Here is a 17,333-nt window from a genome sequence, read left to right as displayed (position 1 = left end):
GCTCAATAAAAGAAATGCTTCCCAATGGAAAAAGTAACTTTTCTTTTTTTTAGCTGTGTTAATGTAAAAGATCTATTATGTGCTATCAAATAGCTCTTCAGTATTGATCTGGTCTAAGTGATCATGGTTATGAGTATACTTAAACAGCACTGAATTGTATAATTAATTATATGGTAAATCTGTGTGCATGGTAAGGAGGACAAAAATCATTCCTTTAAATCTTTACAGTTAACATAAGCAGGTTGATCTGCCTTTGGCTTGTAGGTGCTCATCATTTGCTAATAAGACACACATCTCTAATGCACATGTTGGGTATCTGACTCCCAGAGCTGGACCAAGCAGTTTTTTGTGAGACAACACAAGTGCTAACACCTAGGCAGAGGTGAACAAACTCAGGTCATCCGTGCAACCTGGTTGCCAGTACATTAAAAAGCCACAACTTTTCAGGACCCCATTTGGTCATTCTGAACACCAGTCCTAGAGGCACAATAGAAAAGGCTCTGTCTTGCAATGCCATGCAAAAAAATCTCTCTCTCTCATGAGTTTGCTGGTGTTTTGGTCTTGCATCTCACATGGTGATCAGCAGTAGTTTAAAATCATCAGAGAATGAGGGGTTGTCCTGCTGATATTTTACTCTTATGTGGATGCTTTTGACTACAGGATTTTCTGTTAGTGGTTAAAAAAGGCACTGAAAGCCTCCTTCAGTGGAGGCCTTCCTAAAATTACTCCCTCAGGAGTAATTTAAAAACTCCTCGAAGAGAAAGAAATAGGTTTCTGTGGCAGCAAAGAGAGGTAATCACCAGCCTCTGGTAAATGCCACCAACTAAAAATTAAAATAGCAAGGGAGGAGGTGGGGACAAAGGGGTTGTTCTGGACAGCAGGAATCCTGAATGCCTGCAACTGGTGACATCCCAGTTACTGAAAACATTCTCACTTCCCCTGAAGCAGTAATTTGGCAAAATATCCCATCTCACGAGGCATCATGTGATTTACCATCCTTGTTTTCTGCAATAAGGCTTTTCTAGATGCACAGCCACATTACTCAGCTCATTTATGCCATTGTTAGAGGCTGTCAAAATGATGCTGGGTCATAAGGTTTGAAACAGCAACAGAGAGTTCTCTTCTGATTATTTTCTCTTTTCTCCTACACTGGCAAGTGTGCTAAAACAAGTTAATCTAATAAGTCCTGCTCTGCTCTAATCAGATGCTTGTAGGAAACCCACCCAACAGCACTTAAATGCTTCAGTGTCAAAACTCCTTGCTGGTTCAAAGGGAGCAGTGTGGAGGTTTGCAGGAAGAAGCCAGCTCTAGGGAGGGAAGTTGTTAACTATTTTTCTTGGTAATTTTGCAGGAGAGTTAATACTGGAGCAGTATTAATCCCTTAAACATCTGCACTTCTGGACTCCAGCCAGGAGGGCAGCATCTAAGTTACAGTTTCCATCTCCCTGGGTGTGTGGTGGCTGTCACAGTCTCTGTGCTGATTTCTAAAATAACACATCTTTCTTAGTACCAGGCAAAAGAAAAATCCTTAAGACATTTCTGTGTTTCAAGTTCCTCACAAATTTGAATTATAATTTGGGTTACTGGTCCCAGAGCCCACTCTGGTTGCTCAAGATCATTTTTTAGCAACTTCTGTGGGTGTTAAGTCCATGCAATTCTATCCCTGATGCTGGATGTCTCAAAGCCAAAAGGAGAGGTTTGGAACAGCAGTCTGCTTCTCTTATTTACTTTTTGGTTTAGGTTTTTGTTGTGTGGGATTTTTTTCATCAGCAAGTATTTATTTATCTCAGTAAAGAAAAAGTATTGCTTGGAAATAGATTCACTGCTGGTTTTTTGCCACACCACCTTAGTTATGATTTCCATCCCACTTCCACTGCAAGTAGCAAGTAGCTTCTCACAGCTTCATCAGTTCTCTTTAACTGACCCAGTTTAGTTGTTCATGTGCTCTGCTTTTCTGTGATCTTGAATCTGCTGGCTATGAACTAAATATTTTGGCAAAAGTGGCTGACTCACAGGATAGCAAGGTTTGGAAAGGACATGGTTCAAAACCCTGCTTAAATCAGGTAGCTCAAGGCCTGGTGCAGCAGTCTTGGAATTCTTCAAGGATGGAGATCCAACAGCCCAACACCTTTAGAGGCAGCCTGGTATCTATTCATCTTTACAGTAACATAACCAGAATCTGCAACTGTGCATTATTGTCCCAGTCACCACTCCACTGAGAAGAGCTATACTGGTAGGTGCCTGTTCTTGGTGGGACCTGCCAGAGCATTCTCCTTGCCCAGGGCCATGAGCTTCTTCAGCCCTGAGACCTCCCATCCCTTCTCTGCTCACTGCAGCAGGAGCTGCCTCTGTCCCGCTGCCTCTTCCAAGGACACCAAGACACTTCAGTGATCTTTCAGACTGCTTATGAAAGGGCATTGCTAATTACTCACTGATTTACCAACCTTTCTGTGGGACTGGGTTTTAAAGCAGCTTAAAAAAACCCTTCTCACAACTATGAACACATAGTTCATAGTTAATTTTTTCATTTCCAACAAGAAGTTTTCCACCTGCCCCCAGGGAGAAGGCAGGCAGCGAGCTGGAACCAAAAGAACCAACATTAAAAGCAGTACAGGAAAGACAATTCACTTTTTCCCCTTCTCTTCAGCAGTACAGGAAGGACAACTCACCTTTTCCCCAGTCTCTTCAGAACTTCCACACTTACAGCCAGTCAGTGAGATAAAATGGTTTCTACTTGTGCATTAGCTGATTTTTGCTCTTATCATAGAATCATAGAATCATAGAATCATAGAATCATAGAATCATAGAATCGTAGAATCATAGAATCATAGAATCATAGAATTGGCTGGGTTGGAAGGGACCTCAGAGATCATCAAGTCCAACCCTTGATCCACTACCGTTGCAGTTCCCAGCCCATGGCACTGAGTGCCACATCCAGTCTCTTTTTAAATATCTTTTTGATTTTTGGGGGACCTACGTGCCATTTGCCCTTGCAATTACTACTGGGGCCAGTCTTGCTGAAGGGCCTGAGATCAGAGGGCAACCAGGAGACCCCAGTGCTGCAGGGTGAGGGCATGAAGGGTTGGTTGCCAGTGAACTGTTCCATCAGGGAACAGGCAGCCACGGGGTGTCTGTGAGTGAGCTGTGACCGGCTGTAACACCGGGAGCAGAGCGTTAGGGCAGCAGCCAGAGACTTGGGAAATGCCTGGGGGAGGAAAGGTCAGTTAGAATTTTTTAAAAAGCTAAGAGTTTTCTTTTCAAATACAACGTGAACAAGAAGATTGTGAAACCTCCTTTTGCTAGGAGACAGGCTGTATAATGCAGTGGAATGTCTTAATGATCACTTTAACACAGCTAACGGCTGTATATTAATTTCCTTCCCTTAAAGAAGCTCTCAAATAAAGATTCACCACATGTAAGTCAACAAGAAAAGAACAAAGAGCAAAACTACATCTGGTACCACCTCTTAAAAAAATTAATACTGTAGCCAAACAGTATTAAAAAGCAGTCATGCTATTATGACAAAAATGACAAAAAGTTGAAGGCATTACAGACTTCAAAGAGTTAATTAACTGGCCTTCACCTAAACTTTCTAACACTTGATTTTTTTCATGATGCATTTGCTTGAGTCACAGGCCTGAGCTTGCTATCCAGATATTGTTAAAAACACCTGGTGAAGGCAGGCGTTTGGGTTAGGACCTCAGGGATGCATCTGCAGCTGGGACCAAATCATCCCCCCCATTTCTTACCCCACACAATGTGATGTATAAAATTCCTGCAGGAAGATAAATTACCCACCCCATGGCTGTAAAGGTGATGCCCACCTGGACCTGGCAAGTGTGTCCCCCCTCTGCCTGCCCCTCTGTGGTTGTACCAGAAGTGTAAACCTCTCCTCCAACCCAGTGTGACATCTGTCACCCCCAAACATCAAATGCTTTAAATCAGTCTGGCACCATCAGTGTCTTGTCAGCCAACTGCTGTGAAAAACCATCTCCCTGGAGCTCTCGGAGCTGATGAACTGTTCTTAGATTCTCCTTTAGGCCTCAGACTTTTTTGGGTTTTTTTTCCCCTGCGTCTCACCACATTTGGATGTGGTAACCAGGGTTTGTTCAACAGGCCCCAACCAGCCACACAAATGAAACCTACTTTGCAATCAGCAGCTCTCTGGTAAGGCTCCACTGTGCCTTGGATGTGGGAACAATATTTGCTTTTTAACCAAACTGTGGAGTGGTTACCAACCCACAAGTTTCTGCAGTGTGAAGACAAAACTCACATAGGCCCACACTGAGCCACCACACCTGGAGGTATTTAAAGGTCATGTAGAGGTGGTGCTTAAGGACATGGCCTAGTGATGGACATGGCAGCATGGGGTTAAGAGTTGGACTTGATGATCTTGGAAGTTGTTTCCAGCTGAAAATACTCAATGATTTAATGAGGATTGATTATGAAGGGAAAGGACTTTGGAAAGACCAAACTAGAGGTTTCCTCAGAAAGAAAAATACCACAGAGAGCAGGGCTGAGGCCTTCACTTCCTGGGGTGTATGATCAGTCAGGGCTCTGTCCTCATAAAGACACACGCTTTACTCCTCATTATTTTCTGGCTTTTGACAGCACTTAACAATAGCCCTTGTCTTTGGTAACAGTGTAAATGAAGACCAGTGCTCGAAGTCCATCCCCCAACACAGGCAGTATGTACAGAAGGAAGAGGTTTTGGTGGGATGGCAGGGCTAGAGCAGGAGTCCAGCATCAAACTAATTGTGAAATATCTGCAGAACGTGCCTCAGGCTTCAGCTTTCACAGGATGGAGAAGCAGCTTCCCCCTGCTCCTGGGGGAATGTCAATATGGAGGCAAAATATGACAAAGCCCCATATATGTGAGGATGTCCCATTCCTGCAAGATGGGATGGACCTGTCACTAACAAAGAAAGGGAAGCTCAGCAAGGAAGAGGAAGTTTGGGGCTGCAACCACAGGGAGGTGGTTCTGAGCCTCCAGAACTGACCCAGGAGGGATGGAGACAACGTCTGCTGTGTCCCAAAGAAACAGATCCTCAGCACCTTAACTCTTTGGGAAAGGTCAAGGCCTTGGCCAGAGGGAGAAGCCAAAAATGCTGCAGAGTGGCTTAGGGGAGGCTGGCCTCAGCTGGCCCTGCTTTTGTCTGTCACTTTGATCTTGTCCCCAGCAGCCAGAAGCCTGCTGAGATGTGGTCCCCCAAACACCCAGTTCCTGGTCACAAACTCTCCAGCCACAGGGGAGCATTTCATGGTCTTGTTGTCTTCCTTGTGAGAGATGAATCCTAATGAAATTACTTCTGTCCCATTTTGATGCTTGAACTTACTGGAGCTTCTTGCTATTTTCTTGAACATGATGTGCCACAGGAAAGAAAATAGGCACAAGGAAAGGACTTTTGAGAATGTATTTGCTGTGGATTTTGAGACTGCATGTTATAGTCATGATGCTAATACAAGTACTGCATTAAAAGCCATGCCAGCCTCTTAAAAAGGAAAAAATATAAAGCAGCAATATGAATAATACATCTGTTAGAAAAAAGTCAACCCCCTCAAACCCTGAATATCAGAGACAATGCAGGAAAATGCTGCAAAACAAAAGGTACACCCAAACAGGCTGCCTCATTAAAGTCATCTCTCAAGAAAACACAGAATTCATGACTGGTTTTCTCATGTCCTCCCTGGGTTTTGGTTTGAGCCACAGCACTGTGCATTCCCAGCATCTCCGACTGACCAGCATGCAGTGACTGAGCCCAGGACATTGCCCAAGGGAATAATCTGCAGCATATGCTCCACACTAGAGCTTCAGAACAAAGATCTTCCTAGAAACAGAAATTATCATTGCTCCCTAAAAGTTTAATTTCCATTTGTAAAGATTAAGAAGCAGTGAAATAAAAATACTTTTTTTTGAATGTTACAGTAATTTTCCTAGGAGGCTTTGTCATTCCTGCTTTGGTGATGCATGGGTGATGTTTCTGCCTGAGTCAGCTGCAGGAATGATCAGAGGGAATCTTGCTGTACTTGGGAGGATCACAGCTGTGGCAAACTTTGTGTGAGGAGAACACCTTTTTTTCCCAAATGAGCTGGAAACAAAAGAACAGGGTTTTCCTCTGCTGTCCTGCCCAAGCTCCTCCTCCTCCAGCAGCAGCAGCAGCAGCACTCCTAAAGCCTGCTCACACCTGAGCAAACATCCTTGGCAAGCAGAAGGGATGAGGGAAAAGCTGCTCCCAAGCAGGAGGACCTGTCTGGGAGGCAAATTTCCAGAAAACCTTGAAAACACTGAAATTTCCACACTGCAGGAATTGCTGCAGAAGTGTGCACTGGTTGATCTGCAGCTGTAGCTGAAATACCACACCCAACAACTGTTGCTGCTCAGGTTGTAATAAAATCTGCAATCTACAACCTCAGCCAGCACCACGCAGCTGCCTGTTCACTTTCCCTTCGTGGGATGGGGAAGAGAATCAGAAGAGTAAAAGTGAGAAAACTCATGAATTGAGGTAAAGACACTTTAATAGGTAAAGCAAAAGCCAGGCACAAGCAAAGCAAACCAAGGAATTCATTCCCTGCTTCCCATCAGCAGGCAGGTGCCCAGCCATTCCCAGGAAAGCCAGGCCCTGCCACATGTAATGGTCACTTGGGAAGGCAAACACCCTCTCTCTGAATGTCCTCACCTTCCTTTTTCTTCACCTCAGCATATTCTTCCAACATTATACTCAAGGAGCCTTTAAACTCTGCATTAGGCAGAACATGAACTCTCAGACACATCTCCTGTGAGCTTTTGCTCCAGCTTCTTCACCCAGCTGATGGGAAAGATGATTTCCAGCAGAGCTGGTGATGCTGAGAAGCTGGAAGTTCCTCCAGAAGCTGTGTTGATAACTACAATGATCCCTGCTGTTTCACCACAAGAGAGATGTCCAGACTTTTTAGAAGGTGGCAGACCCAATGTGCTTCCCCATGGAGTGTTTGAGACCCAGGACTTCATTAGCAAATGTCCCAACCTGCTGTTGCCCAGGGGGGACCACAAGTCATGAAGCTGCAAGCTCCTGGGACAGGCAGTCTCTCAAACACACGTTTCAGTAGGGAGATGCCACCAGGAGACTTCCCCTGTTGAGGTGTCCCTGGGAAAGCTCCAAAACCCACCTGTAACCTTTAAGCCCAAACCCCAACTGTATGAATCTTCCCACAATGCTTCCTTTGCCTTCCTTCTACTGAGAGCATGAGAAGCAAACCCAAATGTACTCAAATAAAGTCCATTAAGGAGCAGGGTTTCCCCACTCTGCTCAGGCTGCCTCACAGAGTCTGTGATTTCCAAGACACCCTTGGGGAAGGGTGCCCTACTCCAACACCTGCCAGTGAGCAGGCAGCAGGTTACAAAAAGGGAATCTACAGTTTAATTTCCTGTCCATTGCTGCCAAGTGGTCACACTTACCCCTGGCAAAGGTGAAATCATTTATTTCTTGTTTTTTAGCAGACACCTGCAAGAGGGGCTACCAGCCAGAGCTCCCATCCCAATAGCACACAGCTGGTCATGGAGCTACTGCTCCTGGGCAGTTCTTCATCTGTGAAAAGAAACCAAAGTACACACAGGAGCTCTGATTGTAGCAGTCCTGCCTGAGCTGAGACCAGACAACTCCTGACTTGGCTTTTGCACCAGACTAAATCTGGTGACAGTAACCTGAGCTCCTGACACAGCCACAGGTCCATGTGAGATGTTGCAAAGGGATGGCTTCTAAGCTATAAGCTAGTGGTCACCTTCTCCACAGAGTAAACCACTACCAAAAGCCTCAACATAAGCAGCAAATTGTCTCAAGCCAGTGAGCCTCCATGCAGCCATCTGCTTTGCAACACTGAGCAACTACACCGAGTAAACCAGGAGCAAGTTACACACACACTGAGTTTCTCAGGTGTAACAGAGGCGAACAGCCTGACCCAGGTCAGCTCCCAGACACAGAGCCCACAGCTGGCAGTGAAATCTGCCCACAGAGGGTTTTTTCCTCTCTGCCACCACTTTCAGCTTTCTCCCCAATTTAACTTGGAAGAAACACTGATGCAGTTTGTCAACCAGTTACTTTGATTAAGAGGAAAAGGAGAAGCAAAGAGCCTCCAAGTCCTAAGTGTTAACACTTTAATGCTTCCAGTGTCTCTCTTAAAGCAGGAGATTGGGATTGGGATAAGAGCAACTGACTCTTGGGCTCAAGGAATACTTGTAGCAGTATTCCTGCAGCTGGAAGCATGAGAAGCAATCCCCAGGTTACACCAAGAAGAATGATGACATTTATTAACCTTCTGTTTCTAAGCCTGTAGGATTCATATTTTCATGTTTTCTCTCCCACCTTTCAGGACCAAATCTTTCTTCTTTAAAATATAGACTAATATGCAACTTCTTAGGTCAATAAAACTAGAAGCTTCCAAGAGGTCAGATGCCGACTAAAATACCAAATTCCAAGAACACTGTGAGCACTACAAGCAAGGATTTCTTCCTTTTCCATCAGCTTTTCCTATTTCAAGGCCAGACCTCTGCTTGAGCTCCCCAAAACCACCCCCCTGGACATGGATAGCAGTGCACAGCTCAGCACAGACATGGGGCTCCACGCTGCTGACCATCAGGTGGGGTTCAAACTCCAGAGGTTTCATATCAGGGAGAGCAGGAACATGCTCCAGCTGCAGGAGCAAAGAAAAGGAACCAAGACACCACCTTGCTAAATGTTCCCCTAGGACTGTGCCCCTCTCTCAGCAACAGGTTAAACCTTTCAGCACAGAGCCCTGAAACCCTGAGAGTACAGAGCTGGGAGCCAGTGTTATTAAGTGTTATTGCTGGGACCAGCAGTGTCTGCACACACAGCTGCTTTCTCAGTGTTCACAAATGAGTGTGGTTTTGGTTTTTTTTTTGGTCCTACTTCCAAGCATGCAGAAAAAAGGTGGGGGTTTTAAATTCTATTTTTTCTTAAGGCAACAGCTCAGAGACATGAAATATGGGAGTCTGGATTGACAGGAAGCTGAACATGAGCCAGCAGTGTGCCCAGGTGGCCAAGAAGGCCAATGGCATCCTGGCCTGTATCAGGAACAGCGTGGCCAGCAGGTCCAGGGAAGGGATTCTGCCCCTGTACTCAGCCCTGGTGAGGCCACACCTCGAGTCCTGTGTCCAGTTCTGGGCCCCTCAGTTCAGGAAGGATATCGAGGTCCTGGAGCAGGTCCAAAGGAGGGCAACCAGGCTGGTGAAGGGACTCGAGCACAGATCCTATGAGGAGAGGCTGAGGGAGCTGGGGCTGTTCAGCCTGGAGAAGAGGAGGCTCAGGGGAGACCTCATCACTCTCTACAACTCCCTGAAAGGAGGGGGTAGTCAGGGGGGGGTTGGTCTCTTTTCCCAGGCAACTCCCAGCAAGACAAGAGGGCACGGTCTCAAGTTGTGCCAGGGGAGGTTTAGGTTGGACATTAGAAAGAATTTCTTTACTGAGAGGGTGATCAGACATTGGAATGGGCTGCCCCGGGAAGTGGTGGATTCTCCATCCCTGGAGATATTTAAAAAGAGACTGGATGTGGCACTCAGTGCCATGGGCTGGGAACTGCAGTGGTAGTGGATCAAGGGTTGGACTTGATGATCTCTGAGGTCCTTCCAACCCAGCCAGTTCTATGATTCTATGACAGGGAACAATGGATGCAAAAGCTGGAATACTACATTTATGAGGAAGTTACTCATTTTTGGATGAGTTTGGATGTCTCTGACTTAAAAATGTGAGAATCCATCAAGACTCCCTCTACACCCATTTCACTCCCTGAGATTTCTCACACGCTGTTGTGCTCTAAAGATCAAAAGCCAACCCCTACAAACCATTCCCATAGAATTAAAGACTCTCTTTCATAGGGCCAGGGCCAGATCTCACTGTAGTCATTCCTCCCATTAGATAGGGTCACATGGTAAGGAGAACAGAAGGACATTATCCCTTATATCCCATATCCATGAAATGCAGGCAGTATCTAGATTTCAGGGAGCCCATCAGGATATAGGATGAAATGCAGGGGAAAAGATCTGTAAACTACATGAAACAAAAAGGAACAGCAATGAGCCTAATCCTGGAGAAAGAGGTGTAGCTCCCCTAAGCCTCTCTGCACAAACCTAGAACTGAATTTACTAAAGCCACTAGTAAGATATTTCACTCTCCCTTCTCTATCATGTAGAGAATTTGTGTCTAGGATCAATGATACAGAGTTTAAAAAAGAACAAAGAAAAATCAGGGAAAGATCAGCTTGCAAATAATTAGGATGCTGACATAAGCTCCCTTATGCTTCATTTCAGCACAACAGGAAGATTCAACCACCACAGTCCTCTGCAGCACCCGATTTAGTGAAGAGGATGGTTAATCCATCTTCCACACCTTCCTGCATCCCTGGGCCCTACTTGATGTACAGTGAGCAAACGGGTAACTAACCTCCTCCTGCAGCTCCCTTGCTGTGTCCAGGGAAAGGGGTTCCTGGGGAGTATCTAAACTCTTCATGGTTTCCTCCGAGGCTGCATGGGGACAAGGTTTTACTGCCAATGGGTGACGGCAGAGACAAAGATTTTAGCCTTCGTTTTAAAACACAAGAAATCGTGGGGTGGATATTCTTAGGGGTAACACACAAGGCTGTCATGCCCCAAGATGCTTTCTGAAAACTAAGATTGGAAAGAAACAACCCCCAGGTTCCTTTATGAACCTGTGTGCTGCTCCAGAAAAGTTTATGAGGATCCTGTTGGGACAGGATGCTGCTTGTGCTGCCACAGAGGCAGCTGGAGACCTCTGGGTCTCAGCCAGCAACACGGCTCAGACCTTCCCTTTGCCACTCCTGGGCTAGGATAATGCCAGATAATGCCCCACAAACCAGAGCCAGAACGTGAAGCTGCTCTAGTTCCTAACTCTGCACCTCAACACCAGGCAATTTTCCTGAGTGGTCTGAAGTAACACATCACCCTGCCCGTGCTGCTGAGGAGGTTGACAATAACAACAAACTCCAGTGGCAAAAACCCCCAAGGCTTTGCCTGCTGGAGCCCACAGGTTTTGACTGTTTTGGTTTTTTTTTCTATTTCTTCTTGAAAAGTGCTTTCAAATGGCTTGGCATAATGTTCTGTCCTACATACGTTTGAATAGAAGCGTAATTATACCACAAAAGGGAGTGCTTTTTAATGTAACAAAACAGAAGGAACACAACATAACTGGGCTGCTTTGGTAGAAAAGGCTGGTTTGAAACACACTCAGAATCCAGAGGGCATTGTCTATCAGATTAGAATAACAAGAAGGGCTTGAACTATCATTCAGTCCACTGAGATTTTATTAAAAAAAAAAAAACCCAACTGACTTTAAGTGGACTTTCTTACTCATTTCTCTGTTCAGCAGATCTGGCAAACAAAATGACTGTTTATATTTTTACAATATTAAGATATTCTCTAGGTTTTATTATTTCTAAGTAAGATGTCTCTTCATAAAATTGTATCAGAGAATCATAGAATGGTTTGGGTTGGAAGGGACCTTAAAAATCATCCAGTTCCAACCCCACTGCCATGGGCAGGGACACCTCCCACCAGACCAGGTTGCTCAAGGCCCTGTCCAGCCTGGCCTTGAACACTGCCGGGGAAGGGTCAGCCACAATCTCCCTGTGCCAGTGTCTCATCACCCTCACACCAAAGAATTCCTTCCTCCTAAAATAACGTGTTCTATATTGCAATGTTATTGAGGTAGGACCTCCTGGACAATTAATAGGCTGCAAAAACCCCACGATTCAAGAGTTTAATTTTGTCAACTGAAAGCTGAAGGAACCAAGGAGATGAAACTGCTTTTGGAAATGGGGATTGGGTTGAGATCTTTATCCCTTATATCCCCCCGTGGAAGAGCATTTCCAAAAATGTAAATACAGCACTGGAAGTTCACCTCCATCACCAGTCCACCCATGGAGAGAGGGGGGGTTTCTCCAAGGTGACTCTCAGTTATATGGATGAGCTGCAGCCCACTTACCGCAGCCTCCTGTACACATTTGGGAAACAGCTCCTTAAAAAGTATAAAACTCCATACTGGAACAGTATCCAAAGTTTCAGAGATGACTGCATTAGTTTACTTTATTCATTCTTGTAACATACTTCCACGTTTGATGCGGAGTTCTGCTAACTAATATCTAGTAAAAGACAAAAAAAACCCTAAGTCAATCCATTAAAACTAAGCATTTTCATAACCTTCAAAATAAGTTCTTGAATTTTTTTTATAGTATTTGATAGCAGCTTTTTATTGGTTACAAAACCTAAGCCCATATACAAAATTAGGAACACATTTAGATGCCTCTTTGAAAGAACGTTTTAGTCTATTTTAACTGATAGTTTAAAAAAATAATAAAAACAATGCAATTTTAAACACTGTTCTGAAAACGTAAAAGTGCAGCAATATATTTTGTTTCCTTTATTAACTATGAAATGGTGCAATCCCAATCAAAAGCTGATAAGGTCACAACAGAAAGAACTGAGCAAATGCTTTGTCCTGCCTTACCCAGTTCTCCCATGTTCACTTTTAATGTAATGCATTGAGTGCAAGAAAAGGATCAAATCTTCACCCTAGTGGAAAACTGTTTCAATATCAATTTGTATGGACAATAATGAGTGCAGGCTGAACAGGGTATCTGTCAGTCTATATGGCATACAGGGAGAGGAAATTCAATTAGAAGAGGGGAAATATTTGTTCACAATAACATCTGCTGGAACTCTAATTTCACAAAAACTTTGTGACCTTACCTGACTTTGATGTTTTATTGTTTAGTTTTTTTTTTTTTTAGCGAACACCACACAGTTTCAAGATTTTAGACTATAGTGTGTGAATAGGATGCAGTTACCATATGAAGCTTCAACTCAACTTCTGGGAAAAGAAAAAAGGCACAATGAACTTCAACTCAATTTTATGTGCACAAGAGTTGAAAAATCTGAGCCACCTTAAAGAGAAATTGATTCTAAAATTTATAAAACCTATAAATAATCAGAGGCCAAACCACTATATTAAAACAGATTATCTAGCAAGTAAAAATCTTGCAGTTTAAACATACGCTTGTATCCAGCTGAGATACAAGACAACTCACTCTTTAAAGTGGCTCCACCTTGGCAGATATATATTTAATGAATGCACACCTGCTATGCGTTGTTCATCAGTGGAAAAACAGCTGATCCACAAAGCTCTGATGGCATCTGTCCTTATCTTCATCACAGTAAATACAACCCACATCCAAGAACTGAATTAGTTTCGATTTTTCTATCCCTTCACATCAATGCATTGGGAAATTACACCCAGTAAACAACAGCAACAAAACCAGTTTGTGTGACAGCTTAAGAGAATTTCCAAATTATCCATCTTCACCCCAGCGATCCCGAACTCCCTTAGAAAATGACCGGGTCAGAGGATTTTCCAAAAGCAGTGACCTGACAGACCTCACAAAGTTATTTCATGTGCGCTGCACATCAAGGGGACGCTGAGTAACGGCAGCTCCCGCCCAGCCTCACGTCTCAGCCAGCTTCTGGCTCTCTTTGTTTTTTTCAATCAGGTGAATAGAATTTGAGACCAGTTTCCGACTTACTCTCCCAATAACTCCAAGAATGAAGCTTTTGTGACGCTTCTAAGTAGTTGCTGGTTTGTTGCCAACCACATCATAAGCACTGGTTACTAAGTAAAAAATAGTTTAAGACTAAATTACAGTAAACATGAAAGCTCCACAGTTTAAACCCAATATAAATCAACCATATCCAATTATCAATTTAAAACAAAATGTATTGACTACTGAAAGTTGAAAGCAAGATTCTTTTAAACTAATACATTTTTGGACAGAATTTTTTTTCTTTCTGCAGTCTGGGACTCTTGCTTTCAGCTTAAACAGAAGTTCAAGTCCATAACAGGTTGTAGCTCAGGTAAAATACCATGCACAGCATTTGATTACTTCAAAACAGCAGGAACACACAGGCTGAAGTGAGTGGTCAAATAGGGCTCGCTGTTCTCAAAAATTAGGTATAATGGCAAAAGCTTTACCAGTCCAAATCTATAGTTCATTCTCCAACCCTGGTTTCTGAGGCAGTTAATGAACACACATCAATTACTGATAGCTGAAGTAGTTTTTGTTTGTTTTAAACTTAAGTGTTTAATCAATTGCCAAGTGTTTTTTAAGTTATTTTTATTTCAGTTTCACCAATGAAATTCATTTGGCTTGCATTTTTGAATCTATTCTTCCACATAAAGTATATGAAAATATGTCTGTGGAGGACGATGAGGGAGGCTCAGAGCAAACTGAGCCCCTGTAAAGTCTTCCAAAATGTTGGCATCATACCAAAGTGTCTTGATCCACAGCGCACCGTTTTCCAAAGAAGCTACTTTTCCGTGGAAAGCCAATGTGCCACCACTATGGAATATTCTTAACAAAACTGCAGGTTGCGGTCGGTTGCCAGCGTGTGGCACCAGGAAAAAGGCAAAAAAAGGTAGTTGGGACTGTTAAAAAGAATTCTGAAACAGTTTTGAGAGATCATGCATATGCATTTACAGTCCGTGTGAGAGTGACGTTTGGCAACTGCGAAGTGACCGATACATGGCTTGCTTCAGAAGCATCAAAACGAAGAGGCATGTGTGTCTTGGAGCCTTTGATTTCTTCACTTGGTAGCCATCTGGTGGTGCTTCATACTGGCGTGGGACAGAGAAGCTGCACTTTTTTCAACTTAAAAATTAAATTCTTTCGTTTGAAGGTTGGCTGTTGGGTCAAAGTTGTAGGTACCTCCTTGAGTGGCTTCAGGAATGAGACTGGGATCTTCATCGATCTGTACAGCAACAGAAGTTTGTAAGAGGTCAGTTCCCTGCACAACTCACTGCACAGAGGAGATTCACAAATGTTCATTTTTTCTTTTTTTAAATACTGTAACAACAAACCAAACAAACCCAAAAAATCGGTTTTCCTAGTTCAATTCCTCAGACATGTTCACAAAGAGCAACACATAAACTGTGTTCCAATACTATCATGGAAACAGAAAAATTAAATGGTTGGACACCAGCTTCTTGCTTGGTCAAAGCAATTGCTACTTTAACTGTTCACTTTAATTCTCAACGCCACTTTTTAGTACTTCTGGAGCCAGCTAATCACAAGTTGTGAATTCCAGAATTAGTTTTGTACTTTCTCCCATTTTCTTTCACCAGGAAAATAGTTTTTACCAGCAGCTGGTAGAAATACATTCATAAAAGCTGAGAAGTGTATTCTGTATCTCCTATCACAATCTAAAAGATTTAGAACTACTCATTTCAAAGCAGTTTTATATAGGTCTCATAAGTACAACCTAAAATATTTTTTTCAAACCAAAAGTACATCATTACTCCACAGACATAGAATGAAAGGCATCAGCTTCACCCAACTGTTAGAATTTAGGTATTTGCTGCCTCTGTGAACAGCAAACAAGGTCAGCAGCCTCAGTACACACAACTTCAAACCCTTCCTCCTCTGTATCAGCAGCTGAACCAGCTCTCTGAGCACACCACCCCTACAAACTCTCTTCTGGTTTCAGAATGCTTTGCAAAATATTTCTGAGTTAATAAATGAGTTCTGCCTTCTGCAGAGGTAACACAGGGCTCATCTCTCTAGGGCAATTTTGATTTTTTTTTTTCTGGGATGGGGTTTTTGGTTTTCTTTTATCTATACTAGTCCTCAAACAAGAAGGATTATTTTCCTAATTATAATTACTACCTGAAAATTTGTGTGGTTTTGTGTTTTAATTCCTATCTCCCAATCATGGAATTTCTACAATTTGGAGTTTCACAACCTCCACAAAATATGGTAACAATAAAAACAATAATCTGAAGGAAAGTCTTACTCCTGAGAAAAGGAGGTAAATGCAGCAAATTGGGCATAAATCAAATTGCATTAGTTTATGTAAAAAGTAAATGCACAAAAGGGAATACACTAACCTCAAAAGGGCCAATTTCTGCCCACAACTACAGTTAACTAAAGGTAACTACAGAAGTTGCAGAGCTTTATGGAGATAAGTAGATGCTGCTCACAGAATCATTACAAGCACATGGAACTTTTCACCTATCATAACTTCTGGTGACTAACATGGCTGTCCCAAAAGGGGTTCATAAATTGAAAAATAACAAGTCCCTAAGGTTAGAGCTGGTATCTGGTGAGTTCAATTTAATAGAGGAACTGAAGAGATAGTTCTGATAGGCTGCAGAACTGCAGACAGCCTGAGTGGCCTGGAAAAAAGCAATTATTATTCATCTTCAGATTACTTCTTGAAGTGCTTCTGAGGCACTGACAAGCAGCCAGTGGCAGGAAGAGCTAGAACACAAGGAGTCAAAATATCTAATCAGGGAGCAACAAAATATCAGATGGTCTAGAACAATCATTTGCAGAAAATGCTGGGGTTTGGATGACACTCAATGCAGAATCCAGACTGAGCAATTATAGAGAACATAGAATCATAGAATTGGCTGGGTTGGAAGGGACCTCAGAGATCATCAAGTCCAACCCTTGATCCACTACCGCTGCAGTTCCCAGCCCATGGCACTGAGTGCCACATCCAGTCTCTTTTTAAATATCTCCAGGGATGGAGAATCCACCACTTCCCTGGGCAGCCCATTCCAATGTCTGATCACCCTCTCAGTAAAGAAATTCTTTCTAATGTCCAACTTAAACCTCCCCCGGCACAACTTGAGATTTGCTGAGAGTTGCCTGGGAAAAGAGACCAACCCCCACCTGGCTACCCCCTCCTTTCAGGGAGTTGTAGAGAGTGATGAGGTCTCCTCTGAGCCTCCTCTTCTCCAGGCTGAACAGCCCCAGCTCCCTCAGCCTCTCCTCATAGGATCTGTGCTCGAGTCCCTTCACCAGCCTGGTTGCCCTCCTTTGGACCTGCTCCAGGACCTCAATATCCTTCCTAAACTGAGGGGCCCAGAACTGGACACAGTACTGGACACAGTTCTGGACACAGCCCAGAACTGGACACAGATGAAATACAATAATCTGTGCCAAAGTAAGGATCCATCACCCCACTCCAAAGACTGATGACCAAAAAAGTAAAATGGAGAGTCAGAGAACTGTTTCGATTCCAACCTAAGTTGGTAATTTAAACCTAAACTGGTAATTTAGGTAATTATGTCAATTTACATGTCCATGTGACAAAATTAGGTCAGCATCCATCATTTTACTGGGCAAAACCAGAACAGTCATTTTGATGTTGCTAAAGAAAATTCCTGTTATTGAGAAACTCTTCAAAGATTTTCAATCAAGGGAAGCTGCCCTGAAAATGGAAGAGGAAAACTTACTTCCCAGGTGACCTGTGCTCATCCTAACTGGAACTG

At 43.4% G+C, this 17,333-nt stretch overlaps 1 protein-coding gene across 1 annotated transcript in view; it reads right to left on the bottom strand.

Moving 5' to 3' along the window:
• Positions 1 to 12,064: 12,064 nt before the first annotated feature.
• Positions 12,065 to 17,333, bottom strand: part of KPNA3 (karyopherin subunit alpha 3) — a 53,056-nt gene continuing 47,787 nt past the window's right edge. The window contains exon 17 of the mRNA XM_071738897.1: positions 12,065 to 14,806. Coding sequence (XP_071594998.1) covers positions 14,708 to 14,806 — 99 coding nt within the window. The 3' untranslated portion in view covers positions 12,065 to 14,707. The remainder of the gene's footprint in view (positions 14,807 to 17,333) is intronic.

Source organism: Heliangelus exortis, chromosome 1 (genome assembly GCF_036169615.1).
Source record: "Heliangelus exortis chromosome 1, bHelExo1.hap1, whole genome shotgun sequence".
Taxonomy (NCBI): Eukaryota; Metazoa; Chordata; class Aves; order Apodiformes; family Trochilidae; genus Heliangelus; species Heliangelus exortis.
This window is presented reverse-complemented; position numbering and strand designations above follow the sequence as displayed.